General features: G+C 40.0%; 1 protein-coding gene across 2 annotated transcripts; it reads left to right on the top strand.

Moving 5' to 3' along the window:
- The first annotated feature begins 6,883 nt into the window (after nucleotides 1-6,883).
- Nucleotides 6,884-12,135, top strand: LOC109705803 (protein RKD5-like). 2 transcript variants are annotated; one of them, XM_020226580.1, is made up of 3 exons: nucleotides 6,884-7,237; nucleotides 8,682-8,749; nucleotides 12,013-12,069. In XM_020226580.1, the coding sequence occupies exons 1-3, from the start codon at nucleotides 7,066-7,068 to the stop codon at nucleotides 12,052-12,054; spliced, it is 282 nt and encodes a 93-aa protein (XP_020082169.1). In that variant the 5' UTR covers nucleotides 6,884-7,065; the 3' UTR covers nucleotides 12,055-12,069. The 2 variants fall into 2 exon arrangements, with proteins under 2 accessions (XP_020082169.1, XP_020082170.1); XM_020226581.1 differs by lacking the exon at nucleotides 12,013-12,069 and adding an exon at nucleotides 12,105-12,135 and having other exon boundaries at nucleotides 6,886-7,237.
- Nucleotides 12,136-14,469: the final 2,334 nt, after the last annotated feature.

Here is a 14,469-nt window from a genome sequence, read left to right as displayed (position 1 = left end):
CTCTCCCTGCGCGGGACCGGTCTCTCACTGCGAGAACGCGCTCGGGAACCGGTCTCGACTGCCAGGGACCGGTTGCCTCGCCGGCTACGCAGCACTGTTCACAGGGGGACCGGTCTCTCCTATCAGGGACCGGTCTCTGAGAGTAAAACTCTCAGGACTCAGCCGAAACTCTCGAGATCGAACTTTTAGACCGGTATACCATTGACGGCCCTCCACCAAGTGTGGAAAAGTTCGGAATACATCCAAACACTCGAACCTCGCAATTTGCAAAGGTCCAGTGTGTTACAGAACCAAACTGGCGCCCTTCTCTTCTCCGCGTTTTTGTACGGATCGTTTCCTCTCTTCTCTCTGCAACGTGTTCTCTCTCTCCTCTCCACTGCGCGTTCCTTCTTCTCTCAACGTTTCATACGATATGACGTTCCCTATCCCGTCTTTGCCGCATCATCCATCTCCTCTTTCCGTTTCATGTGATGGATCAGGATCTCATCAAATCTGCTGCTCAATCAATTGTTGGTCACCAAAGCTTCATTTCGCTTGATGGCATACGGAGCCTCCTCCGTTTTATCTCGCTGTGGCGTTGGAGACGCTAGTTGGTTGTTGGTGATGGTATTTAGCAATGGTATTGATATTGGATTTTCTTCTTTTTTTTTTTTAGCTTTTATTTTTTACTATCCAAACCTTCTTTAAATGAACATAATGAACTAAATTTTTTGGTTTTCCATGGCTGATTGGTTCAATCTTTGAAAATTCTAATTGGGTTTTGTTCTCCTTTGTTTTATTCCTGTGTTCTTCATATTTTGGTCAAATCTGGAATTAGAAATAATTGGTTTTTAAAAAATTTTCTACCAGAAAAATATAAGAGATGCTCTTTTATTGATCTAAGTAGCAAGTTGAAGATCTCAATTTGTGCAGAGGAAAGTTGCAAATCTAGAATAATTATGAGGGGAAGTGGTTGTACTTTTTTCAAGAAAGAAATAATTGAATGTGAGATTTCGGAATGTACTTCTTCTTTCTTGAGTTTATAGATGCGTTGCATTTCAAGATTTGGGTTGTACTTTGCTCCCAATTTTTTTAAAAAATTTCTTTCTTCCTTTTTTTTGGCCTTTTTTTTGGAGACTCTTTCTTAATTCCTTTTTAATTTCTTCCAAAATTGAATAATTGGGCTGATATTTTTTTTTTTAGTTCTTGGAATTGCATAGTCTTTTTTTTTACTCAAAGGAATCTATTTTATATTGGTTAAATATTGGATTTTTTTTCCATCTTATATTCAATCCCATAACCAACTGTGTATTAATGCTAATTTTTCACATTTTTTCGCTGAATTGACATTTCTTCTTCTTCTTCAATTTGTTTAGAAGTTCTTCTCTTCCTTTGCTTTAGTATTTTGCAGTCAGGTAGTATTTCCCGCTGGAAAACAAATATAGACTGTTGTTGATGCCAAAATTAAAATTAACACGCCGACCTAACCCACGTACGAGCTAAAGAAATAAGGACATGTGGTACACCAGGAGTCGGCAATAAGGCGCCTCAAGGTCAAGAGCGTTTAGGCGGGAACGGTTGAAAAGTGGGGCATAACTTCCATGTGAAGTGAGGCGTAACTTCCATGAGAAGTGGGGCGTAACTTCTATGATCATGGCTACACCACTTCCCGCCACTATTATAACCAACCAATAATGTGAGCTGATAAGATATTATAAATAGTAACTTTGATGCCTATAATAGAGATCTTTCTCTCCTATAAATGAGAAGACCACCGCATTTTCAGTACCTTTACTTTCTGCATTTATCGCTTTCCTAGGAGTAGTTTTTAAGTTAGATCTCTAGAGTCTGTATGCCCCACGGGCACACTCTATTGTAATCTAGATTTTCAGAGTCTGTATGCCCTTCGGGCACACTCTGTTTTGTATGAGTTTCTAACTTCATTTCAATATATATATAAAGGTATTCGGCTCTTTCAGCCGACCAATCACTATGTATTCCATCTATTCGACTCTTCGGCCGACCAAAGTCTTTGTGCATTCCATCATCTTCGGCTCATTCAGCCAAACCGAGTCTACAGCAAAGATCTTCGAACTCGGCTGATCCGATCCCTCATCAGCCGAATAGCTTGATCCAGTCGAAGGGCGCAAACTTCGAGGGTCACCATTCGTAGCCGTTCCGCATCCCACACGTTCCCCGAGGAAGATCTTTGACCGGGTCAAAGAGAAGGGAATTTGACTTCTAACAATTTTTGGCACGCCCGGTGGGACTCAATTTAGGTAATTTTTTTTTTTCTGTATTAAGATAATGGCCGACGATAACGCCATGAACTTGCTCAATAGGGTCGTTCCCAAAAATTCCGGGAGCGATCAACAACCAAGTAATTCAGGTAATGATAGAGAGCGCCAAGCAATCTTGCCTGTTGAAGGTGAGACTAGTGGCCAGTCTGACCAACAAGAGCCTAATTTGGCTCAAGCGCTTGAACAAATGACACGGGTCCTACAAGTTTTGGACCAAAATAATCGTAGAAGCACTACACTGTTAGATGCAGTACTGACCGCAATAACGGCCTCCAACGAGAATATTGCTCAAATAGGGCAATTATTGACTCGTAATGAGCAACCAGCAATTGGCTTACAAGGGCCTGTAGTCACACGAGTGTTACAAAATCCTGTAACATCGGTAAATGGTCAGCCTCAATACCAGGGGGCACCATTTCAAGCGGTTTATAGACCGGCTGTTGTTGCCGGTCAGCAGCCAGAAATAGCAAGGAGATTACCACCTCCTCCGCCAGTGGCAGCATATCAGCCCCAAAATGCAGGGGCTAGGGCTGGGGGGGGCATGTTCCGAATTTACAAGGAGCGAACCCTGTGCCACAAAATTTCGGACTACTACAAGGGCCGAATATAGCACCAGTACAAGTTCCCTTACAAGGGAACAATAATGAAATATATACACAGACTGAAGAAGCCATCCGAAATACTTTCGGAGTTGGCGCAAGGCCGGCAATGTGGCCTGTGTTTAGATCTCCTTATCCTACAAATATAGATGCAGAGCATCCTTATCCGGCAAATTGAAAAATGCCGAAATTCGACAAGTTCTCGAGCGATGAGACCGACAATACGGTCGAACATATTGCACGGTTTACAGCACAATGCCGGGAAGCCGCGGTAGATCTCTTTTTAAAATTAAGATTATTTAACACCTCGTTAACTAAGACAGCTTTTACTTGGTATACGAGCTTACCGGCTAATTCCGTTCGGGATTGGGACGAATTAGAAAGAAAATTCCATGAGCAATTCTATAGGTCGGAGCCACAATTATCTGTCGCCGACTTGGCTTTATACCGACAAAAGTCAGGTGAAATGGTCGAAGAGTATTTGAACCGTTTCAAAATAGCCAAAATCCGGTGCTTTATGAGAATGCCGAAATCAGAGTTCTCCAAAATAGCGTTAAATGGTTTACATTTTAAGATAAAAGACCATTTTGAAGATAAGTATTTTTCTAACATATTTGATCTAGGTGTTAGAGTTGTCCAATATGAGCAATTCCGGAAGAAAAGTTAGGACGATCAGCTGCAATGGAGCCGATATAAAAATCAAAGCAAAGGCAAGGAGAAATCCTTGCTAGAAGAGAAGTCGGTTCAAAAAGAATCGAGCCAATCAAGTGAAAGTGAAGAATCGGCTGATGAAGCCGAGGTATATACGGCTGGTAAAGAACCACTTTTTTCATTAAGAAATCCTAGATAGAAGAACATTCGGTTCAAGAAGAGCCGAACCAATGGAGTAAAAGTAAAGAATCGGCTGATGAAGTCGAGATATATGCAGCTGGGATGATAAAGAGTCGTTTTCTTTAAGCCGATCAAGACCAGCGAAACTAAAGCTTGGGTCTTGGTTGTGCCATTGAGCAGTCGATTTGGCACCAATAGTCATCCGAATGTTCATTCGAAAGACTATTTGGGAGGCGTTGTTGATGCCAAAATTAAAATTAACACGCCGACCTAACCCACGTACGAGCTAAAGAAATAAGGACACGTGGTACACTAGGAGTCGGCAATAAGGCGCCTCAAGGTCAATAGCGTTTAGGCGGGAACGGTTGAGAAGTAGGGCGTATATGTGAAGTGAGGCGTAACTTCCATGAGAAGTGGGGCGTAATTAACTTCTATGATCATGGCTACACCACTTCCCCCACTACTATAACCAACCAATAATGTGGGATGATAAGATATTATAAATAGTAACTTTGAAGCCTGTAATAGAGGTCTTTCTCTCCCCTAAACGAGAAGACCACCGCATTTTCAATACTTTTACTTTCTGCATTTATCGCTTTCCTAGGAGTAATTTTTAAGTTAAATCTCTGGAGTCTGTTTGCCCCACGGGCACACTCTGTTGTAATCTAGATTTTCAGAGTCTGTATACCCTTCGGGCACACTCTATTTTGTATGAGTTTCCAACTTCATTTTAATATATATATAAAGGCATTCGGTTCTTTCAGCCGACCAGTCACTGTGTGTTCCATCTATTTGACTCTTCGGCCGACTAAAGTCTTTGTGCATTCCATCCTCTTCGGCTCATTCAGCCGAACCGAGTTTACAGCAAAGGTCTTCGAACTCGGCTGATCTGATCCCTCATCAGCCGAATCGCTTGATCCAGTCGAAGGGCGCAAACTTCAAGGGTCACCATTCGTAGCCGTTCCGCATCCCTACACGTTCTCCGAGGAAGATCTTTGATCGGGTCAAAGAGAAGGGAATTCGGCTCCTAACAACTGTTTTAAAACAAATTTGTAGATTGGAAAATTTACATTGGACGACACATTATGATTCCTGTTAGTTGAAAATGCAAATTATTTTGGTCATAAACATGCAGTATTTTCTTTATCATGTTGAAACAATCACATACTGAAACACGAAGCTTCTTTCGTTAATCCTCTGTTCATTTCCATAAATTTCTTTACATCTTGTGGATAATTTTTTGGTTTGGAATAATATCTCTTACATGTCCTAAATTAGAAGGCAAGCAATTCCCATACTTATTACACCCCAATAGTTTGAACTTGAATAATCCAAGGTTTTTTTCTAGCTATGTCGTGTCGACTACCCCCACCGCCTCGATCGCAATTTCCTTGAGATTGCCATCAGAGAGTTTTGCAAGCTTGGGAAGATGCTCGATGCCCTAAGGGCTCTGAGATATTTGTTGAAAAAAGCCAAACAAACGAACAAAATTGGTGTATGTATATAGATAGTACATATCTGAATACTTTATCTTTTAAGTTATATGAAGAAAATGTTCTAAAGAAGAGCAATATTATCCCAGAGTTTTTTTTCCCTTTTTGTCACTTTTAATGCCAAATTAGCTGCTTTTAATTCTTACGTATGCTACTTATTCTCTTCTTACTTATTCTGCTGATTTTGTTTCTTCTTCTTATGTATTGTTATTTTACTTATTACACATATTTGTCATATATTTTTTTGGTTTTTGTTCTTTTGCTTCTAATGAGTATAAATTTTCGAATAAAAATATTGTTTAGTTTTGATTTAAATTGTTTAGCTTTATAGTTTAACATCGTTGCATCTTTGTGCAGCATCTTCTTCTGTTTTGAGGCGTTGCTATTGTTGTTACTGTTGCTGCTTCTACTTCTATATTTCTTCTCTACTTCTTCTGTTACTTTATTATAAATCGTGAATTTAATTTATGGTATCTTCTTCCTCTTGATACTTTTTGCAACAAAAAATAAACGTTTCAAATCCAATTAAAGTTTTGGCCTTTTGAGAGATATAATTTTGTATTCCATTTATGATATTAATAAAATTATTCGCTCCGTCTTCCTCCATGGATGTAGGATAACATCCAAACCATGTAAATCTTAGTGCGTCCTTTTCTTTTTATTTTCCTGCATTACTTTTTCTTTATATCTATAAGAAAGCAAATTTTATGGTCTACTGGCAACTATCATGGATATTTATATCATATAAAAAAAATGGATTGGTAGGAATAAAATTTATATATATTTTTTTTTTGCAAAAATAAGATGAAAATCTAACCACTTGAACTTTATTACTATTTGTAATTAAATATTACTTCTCTATCTTTGATGATACTGCTTCTTATTCTTCTGCTACAACTTCTTTTTTCTATATTGCTTTTATTTTTTTTTCCTAATAATTATGCTGCATTTTCTCTTTATATATAGTTTAAATTTTTTTTAAAAAAATATGATATTTTAATTGATAATTTTAATTGACATTTTAAATATTAGAGGTCAACTAATTCTTCTAATTTAGTCCTTTTTTTAATTGATAATATATAAATTCTAAACATAATGCAATTTTGTAGCATGAACTTTAGAATTTGGTAAAATTCTAGAGTAAGTTTCTAACCACAATTATTGAAGAATATTGCTGTTTTGGAACCATATAATTTTCATTCAAACTTTTATAATTTAGAAAATTTGTATTTAGGATTCTAATTGTAATTTTATTTTTTAAAATTTTAAATTTTGAACTTTTTTATCTATTTGCCGCATCGCGCGGGTCTCTGCACTAGTATCATTTAAGTATTGATCTTTAATAAAGAGACAAAATAATGAAGGTTAAATTTTCTTTCTAAAATAAGGAGAGTATGCCAAATCAGTTTAAATATTGAGGAGTTTAATAAATAATAAATAATAGATTATAGATAGATGTAATTGTATTGAAACCGTGGATGCATTAATTGGGACAGTGGAGAGAAGGCGAAGGGTCGAATACGTTTTTGAAAGTATGAACCGCTTTTTGAAAATTAGTTATGCATAACATATCATTTAAGTATTGAATTTTAATGAAAAGATAAATTAACGAAGGTTAAATACTCTCCCAAAAAAAAAAAAAAAGTATATCAAATCAGCTTAAATACTGAGATTCCATATAGTTTAATAGGTGTGATGATGGATGCCGCATCCAACCCTAGCGGCAGATCAGAATCTGGTTTGTACCTTTACATCCTTTCAGTCCCGTAAAAATCCATTCGCTGCTGCGGCTGGTTCTTCCGCTCCTGCGCGGGCGCTCGTCACCCGTTAGAAACTGCGGAAGGTTTTTAAAATTTCTCACCAATGGCGTCGACATCCGCATCTGAAACCACGGCGCCGCCGCAGCAGCTGCAGCAGCAGCAGCAGCAGCAGCAGCAGCCGGCGGCGCCGCACTCGCAGTCTAAAGTGAAGCTGTCGCTGGACGAGATCTCCAAACTCTTCTCGCTCCCCATCGCCGAGGCCGCTTCCATCCTAGGTGAAATCCCTTCCCCACTCTCTCGCTTTCGTAGTGTGTTCTTGGAGCGCGCTCCCTTCTTCGTCCCTATCGAAACAAATTTTGAAGCAGTATTGTTTTTCTGGGGGCTGGGATTCGATGATTTTGAAGCAGTATTTGTTCTTCGTCCCTGTGTTTAAATTTCAAAAGGTTTTTTTTATATATAAAAAAAAAGAGCTAAGAATTGGAAGCGTGGGCACTGGGGTGGTAAATATTGTCAATTTGTGGGTCAATCTGAGCTTCATGTCAATGGAATTGCAATGTAGGAGTTTGCTTTTAACCCATTGCAGGTTCCTAGATGTCCTTTTCTTTTTGTGAAAATACGAAAATGACTTAGGAATTGTTTGACAGATCGCTTTGCACACCTTTTGCGGCACGCGATAGATTGTGTGCTGTTTGTCGAGTACTGTTGCACAATTGGTTTGACAAGCAACTGCAAAAAAGCACCGAAATGAGAAATCTCCTATTCCAAGCTTTTTCACATAGACATGCAGTGCGGTTCACTCCCAGGCTATACACTGCTGGGCCAAACAGACCCTCAGAGAATTTATATAGTATGCCATTGCAGATGTTGTAATTGTACTCATCTACCAATTTCTGCAAGGCCTATGACTGTCTATATCTTTACAGAGGCATAATAGAACTAATTGGCACGAGAAGGTGTATTATTGAAGAATTTCAAAGGAATGTTCCGGCTTTATATTTAGTGTATAAAGTTATCTGACCAATGGGTCATTAACATGGACTTTACTGCTCTGTTTGGATGGAGAGGAAGGAGATAGACTAAGAAATTAATGTAGCAAAAAGAAAAGAAAAGAAAAGACAGAAAAATGGGTGTCTCTTGTGATGTTTTGGCGCATGGAAGAGAAAAAAAAGAGAACGGGAAATTCTGTTACTGTGACAGAAAACAGGAAACAGCGAACTTGCAGTTACCAACTAAAATGAAAGATCAATTTTATCCATTCAGCAAAGTTCAGTGGTTAGATTTGCCATATTCTTTGGATTTTATGATGTATTTTGCGTTTTATTTATTTAGCAGCAATTGTCGAACTTAAATACTGAATGCTGAGTTTAGCTCTATGAAGAATATGGCAATTCTATTTCTCATTGCTAATGTCATTTGACGCGTGTTTAATTTTGTGAAGACTGACAAATTTAATTGTAAAAAGATAGTCAGACTTGCAACTTGCGGTAGTGAAAATCTAATCAATCTATAGACATGTTGGTGGGTGGAATTTACAAGCATTTTTTTTCCTCATACTCATTAAGATCTTGTTAACCGATTCAAGACCTACTTGTTGTTTGATTATAACCCCATAGGTAATTTACCATTTTGACATTGAATTCTGACCCTTTCGTTTACGATATACTTGTATTGTAAGGCTTTGCTACTTCTATCTGGGAGTTAATTCAAATCGTTTTGCAGGTGTCTGTACCAGTGTATTGAAGAGGATATGCCGTGACAACGGCATTGCAAGGTGGCCATATCGTAAGGTACACTTGATGTCTTTATTTCATTTTTGTCCAGTCTGGCCTACTAACCAGTTTTGGGGTTTGATGGACCAAAATTAGTGCATTGTTATTCCAATTATCAATGGACAGAAGGAATCATATCTTGTGACTAGAAACTAGAAATTTCTTTCTAACCAAGAAAATAATCATAGGCTGCTCATCATCGTCTATATATATATATATATCTCGTGCGCTTTCGAAAGTACGGAGGCATCCGTGCTTGTAAGTTGTTTTCGATGATGGAACATCCGATTCGACGATCGGCTCCGTTAAGTATGGTCTACGCTATTAGAATTATTTAGAAATTAAATTTCACAAATTTTCGACATCATTTACTAGGTAATCAAAGGGTTGTAAAAAAACTATTTTGGCGGCCGATGTGGCATGTTTGTAAATTCAACGGTGTAGAAGAATCTAAATTACATGAAATTTTAATAGAAAATTCTACTTCTCATTAGGAGCGAGAACCAAGGATTTAAGTGCCGTGGCACAGGGTCGTGCTGGAAACTTGCCGGCATAGTACGGCACGGTGCGTGCCGAGCCGTGCCGATGCGTGCCGGTCAAAAAAATTCTTGTGTGCCGACACATAATAGCACGAAATATTTATTTTCTTTAACAACAAAATATTCTAACTATTTATTATGTCTTTTTATCACATCTTTTGAACTTTATTGAGAAAATTACTTACTAATTTAAAGAATAGAGGGTTTTGAGCTGTGTCATCGGCACGGGATCTGTATCGTGCCGGTATTTTGTTGGCACGGTACGTCACAGTGGATACGGCCCGTGCCAATAGGCACTTAAAACTTTGGCAAGAACAATAATTCCCGATTTGAAATTTGGGTCTTTTATCATTTCTTTTTATAAGATATTTATTTTCAGCCGTTCATTTTGAGACTGCTTGTTCACTAGGCAAACAAAATTAAAAAATTATGAAATTTGGTTTCTAAGTAGTTCTAATAGTATAGATCATGCCTAACTTAGCCGATCGTTGAATCGGATGTCCTATCATCGAAAACAACTTACAAGTACGGAGGCCTCCGTGTTTTTGAAAGCGTAGGAGCCTAGCTCTCTCTCTCTCTTTCTCTCTCTCTCTCTCTNGTCAAGCAGTTTTGCCAGTTGAAGGAGAAACTAGTGGACAGTCGGCTCATCAAGAGCCGAGTCTAACTCAGGCACTCGGCCAGATGAGCCGAGTCCTGCAAACTTTAGATCAAAATATCCATCAAAGTACCGCTCGACTAGACGCGGTGCTGGCCGCTATCACGGCCTATAACGAAAATATTGCACGAATAGAGCAATTATTGACTCGAAATGAGCAACCAATGACAGGCTTACAAAGGCCTATGATGACACCAGTGTTGCAAAATCCCGCGACACCGAAAAATGGACAGCCCCAATACCAGGGGGCACCATTCCAAGCGGCTTACAGACAGGCCGTCGTCAATACCGGTCAACAGCCGAAAATTACATGGGGATTGCCACCACCTCCGCCGATAGCAGCATACCAGCCCCAAAATTTAGGGGCTAGAGCTGGGGGGCAGGCCCCTAATGATATGCAAGGAGCGAACCCTGCAATACAGAATTCTGGAGTTCCTCGAGGGCCAAATTCGGCTCAAGCACAAGCTCCGCTGAATGCTTAGATTGAGGAATTCATTCGGAATACCTTCGGAGTAGGCGCAAGGCCGACACTGCGACCTGTGTTCAGATCTCCCTATCCTGCAAATATTGATGCAGAACATCCTTACCCGGCAAACTGGAAAATGCCGAAATTTGATAAGTTTCCCGAAGATGAGACCGAGAATACGGTCGAGCATATAGCCCGGTTCACGGCCCAATGTAGAGAAGCGCCCGCTGACTTATTTTTGAATCTTCGATTATTTAACACGTCGTTAACTAAAACGGCTTTTACGTGGTATACAAGTTTATCAGCCAATTCCATCCAACATTGGGACAAATTGGAAAGAAAATTTCATGAGCGATTCTATAGATCAGAGCCACAATTATCGGTCGCCGACTTGGCTTTATACCGACAAATGTCAGGTGAAACGGTCGAAGAGTATTTGGATCGTTTCAAAGTAGCCAAAACCCGGTGCTTTATGAGAATGCCGGAATCAGAGTTCGCCAAAATGGCGTTAAATGGTCTGCATTTTAAGATAAAAGACCATTTTGAAGATAAGTATTTTTCTAACCTATTTGATCTAGGTGTTCGAGTTGCCCAATACGAGCAATTTCAGAAGAAAAGTGAAGACGATCGGCTGCAATGGAGCCGATATAAAAATCAAAGCAAAGGCAAGGAGAAATCCTTGCTAGAAGAACAGTCGGTTCAAGAAGAGCCGAGCCAATCGAGTGAAAGTGAAGAATCGGCTGATAAAGCCGAGATATAGCCACTTTCTTTAAGAAGAATTTCTGGATAGAAAAATATTCGGTTCAAGAAGAGCCGAACTAATCGAATAAAAGTAAAGAATCGGCTGATGAAGCCGAGATATATGTGGCTGGGATGATAAAACGTCGTTTTCCTAAAGCCGACCAAGACCAGCGAAACTAAAGCTTGGGTCTCGGCTGTGCTTTTGAACAGTCGATTTGGCACCAATAGTCATCCGAATGTTTATTCGAAAGACTATTGGGGGGGCATTGTTGATGCCAAAATTGAAATTAACACGCCGACTTAGTCCACGTATGAGCCAAAGAAATAAGGACACGTGGTGCACCAGGAGTCGGCAATAAAGCGCCTGAAAGTCAAGAGCGTTTAGGCGGGAACGGTTGAGAAGTGAAGGCGTAACTTCCATGAGAAGTGGGCGTAACTTCCATGAGGAGTAGGCGTAACTTCCACGATCATGGTTACAACTACTCCCCCCACTACTTTCAACCGACCAATAATGTAGGCTGAGAAGACATCACTATAAATAGTAACTTCAAAGCTTGTAATAAGGGTCTTTCTCTCCCCTGAACGAGAAGACCACCGTATTTTCATATCTTTCCTTTCCTGCATTTATTGCTTTCTAGGAGTAGTCTAAATGTAATATTTTCTTTTTCGCATTTACTGCTTTCCTAGGAGTAGCTTTTAAATAGAACCCTGGAGTCTGTCTGCCCCACGGGCATCACTTTGTTGTAAACTACATATTTGCAGGGTTTGTATGCCCTTCGGACACACTCTGTTTTATTAATATATATATATAAGCATTCGGCTCTTTCAACTAACCAGTCACTGTGTATTTCATCTATTCGGCTCTTTCAATCGATACCAGTCATTGTGTACTTCTTCCATCCGGCTCTTATGCCGACATTGATCCCTACATAGTTCATACATTCAGCTCATCCAGCCGAACCGATTCAACAGTAAAGGTTTTCGAACTCGGCTGATCCGATCCCTCGTCAGCCAAATCGCTTGATCCAGTCGAAGGGCGCACACTTCGAGGGTCACTATTCACAGCCGTTTCGCAGATGTTTAAAGTATTTTCTATCAAAATTTGAAGAGAATTTAAGATTTCTTTACACCGTTAAACTCCAAACTCGCTTATAAGAGCTATTGAAAAATTGACAAATTGAAATGGTTTGACCATAAAGTCAAATTATCGGAAAAATATAAAATTTTATTTCTAAAAACTTTAAATATTCTAATCAGTTTTAACGATGTGGATCGTTGATTTGAACACCCTAAGATCGAAAAACGGGATTATAGTACCGGAGCCCGGTACTATAGATAGTATAGGAGACTAGCTCTAATAGTATATGGTATTGATATATGTATATTGTAATATATATTTTATATAGTTATATATTATATATGTGTATATATGTATATATATATATATGGTATATATAGTATATAATATATATGTGTTATATTATATATATATATATATATATATATGGATATATATGTATACTATATATTGTCACGCCCTGGATTACTCGATCCCAGGTACGCCGACAAATTCCGCCGTACACAAAAGAATTTTCTTTAATACGAAGCGTAGCTGTACCTGGTATAATATACAATACTAAACCAGTAGTAAAGGACTGCTAAAAAAAAAAAAACATAATAGGTAGAAAGAATAGTTCACTATACATACACATCCAGTACACAAAAACTCCCGCCAGCGGATACAATAAAGGTATGTATATGAACTCAAAACCACACTACCTAAAGCGGGTAATCCTCTAGCTCGGCGACTCGTCGGGTAAGACTCTAGCTCGGAACGCCCTTGCCATCAATCTGCCTCAGAAGATGCAGCGCACGGAACCGAAGGCTCTGCAAAAACAGTGGTAACAACTTAGCGTGAGAATACTGTAAATATAACTAGTCCTTGTGGGTAGCGCCCTCAATATCATCGGTCCACCCACCAAGTCTACAGAAGGGGAGCAAAGATAGTAGGAAAAGCTGGAAGAAATCTACAGCTAAATGCCACTATACTATCCTGCTCTACACTAACCAACTGTATAATAAAAGTCAATCCTGAACCAAATCTCACTAGGACGTAAGCATACTCGTCCCTGAGACTGTGACACACCCGTCCTGCCGCGTTGTGGACTATACAGGCTACCCTCCACGCTAAGTAGCTCAAGTGGAAGCGAGTCCAACATGCACGAAACGACACCAACGCGAAAGCACAACGCGCGTTTCCGGAGTGGCATCGTGGAGCTACGCCAACCGCCATATGCAGCGTATTCTGTCGCTCATCAGGCTCTCCACAAGCAAAAGTTCAAGTAAATCAGGTCCACATGGCACAAACCAAAGGTCACGTGCCCTCGGCACAACTGATGCCAAAACGGCATTTATGGGTCCACCGTCAACCCAGACGGCACCCAACAAGTCGGAACGTCTGAACGCTAATAGTAAAATACACTCGGCATCCCAGCACGGAGCGTGAATTGAAAGTCTAAACTACCTGTGTATCCACCACGCTGATACTACGAGTGATACAAAATAACACACGGCTCCTAGAACTAAATTCAGATAGTTTAAATAATGTGACAATGTTCGATCGCAGGTTTTCTCCTACTAAGTCATATCCAAGTCTGACATTGTGCAAGTAAATTTAGTAACATTAGGGCTCCAATTCGACTTTTTGTAAAAGAAACATCAAACCATAATCGAGCGAATAGGATAGCAAAAACAACCACAACGACACATGCCGACTATCTCTATATACGTTAGAAACAACACGACGATATAACCGCACCTCGAACGCTAACTCCAAGATCCAATCGATGTCGAGAACGCAGAAATCCACGCTCGGCCCGCCTCCCAACGAGCCACCACGATGCCCGCCCCGTGCTCTGAACGGCTCCGGGTGGCGCGACCCGTACAGCGTCGATCCAAGCTTCAACGGCAATCCACCCCGAGCTCCGCACCCAACCGACCAAGCTAGAGAGAGAGAAGAGAAAGAACCAAAGCCAAAAAAATCACCTCTCAACTCCCCTGCACACCCGTATATAGCTGGGGGGAAAAGGGTGATATTTGAACGAGGCATGGCAAAGACAATTTGCCCCTTCTACCCTGGTGTACCGATACACGGGCATTTGTACCGAAAATGGCAACCCAAAAGCAGCTTGCACAAATTTGGTAAAGTGTATGGTACACCTTGATGGCTGTAACCCGTACAGGAAGTGTGCTGGTTATAACTCGAATGGTATGTACCGGTACACAGGCAGAAATAGCCTTTTTCTAATTGCAATGCTGCACAGCCTTCTCTTCGCGT

The sequence above is a fragment of the Ananas comosus genome, unplaced genomic scaffold (assembly GCF_001540865.1).
Source record: "Ananas comosus cultivar F153 unplaced genomic scaffold, ASM154086v1, whole genome shotgun sequence".
In the NCBI taxonomy this organism is placed as follows: Eukaryota; Viridiplantae; Streptophyta; class Magnoliopsida; order Poales; family Bromeliaceae; genus Ananas; species Ananas comosus.
Note: the sequence above shows the minus strand (reverse complement) of the source record. Positions and strands in the feature narration are given on the sequence as shown.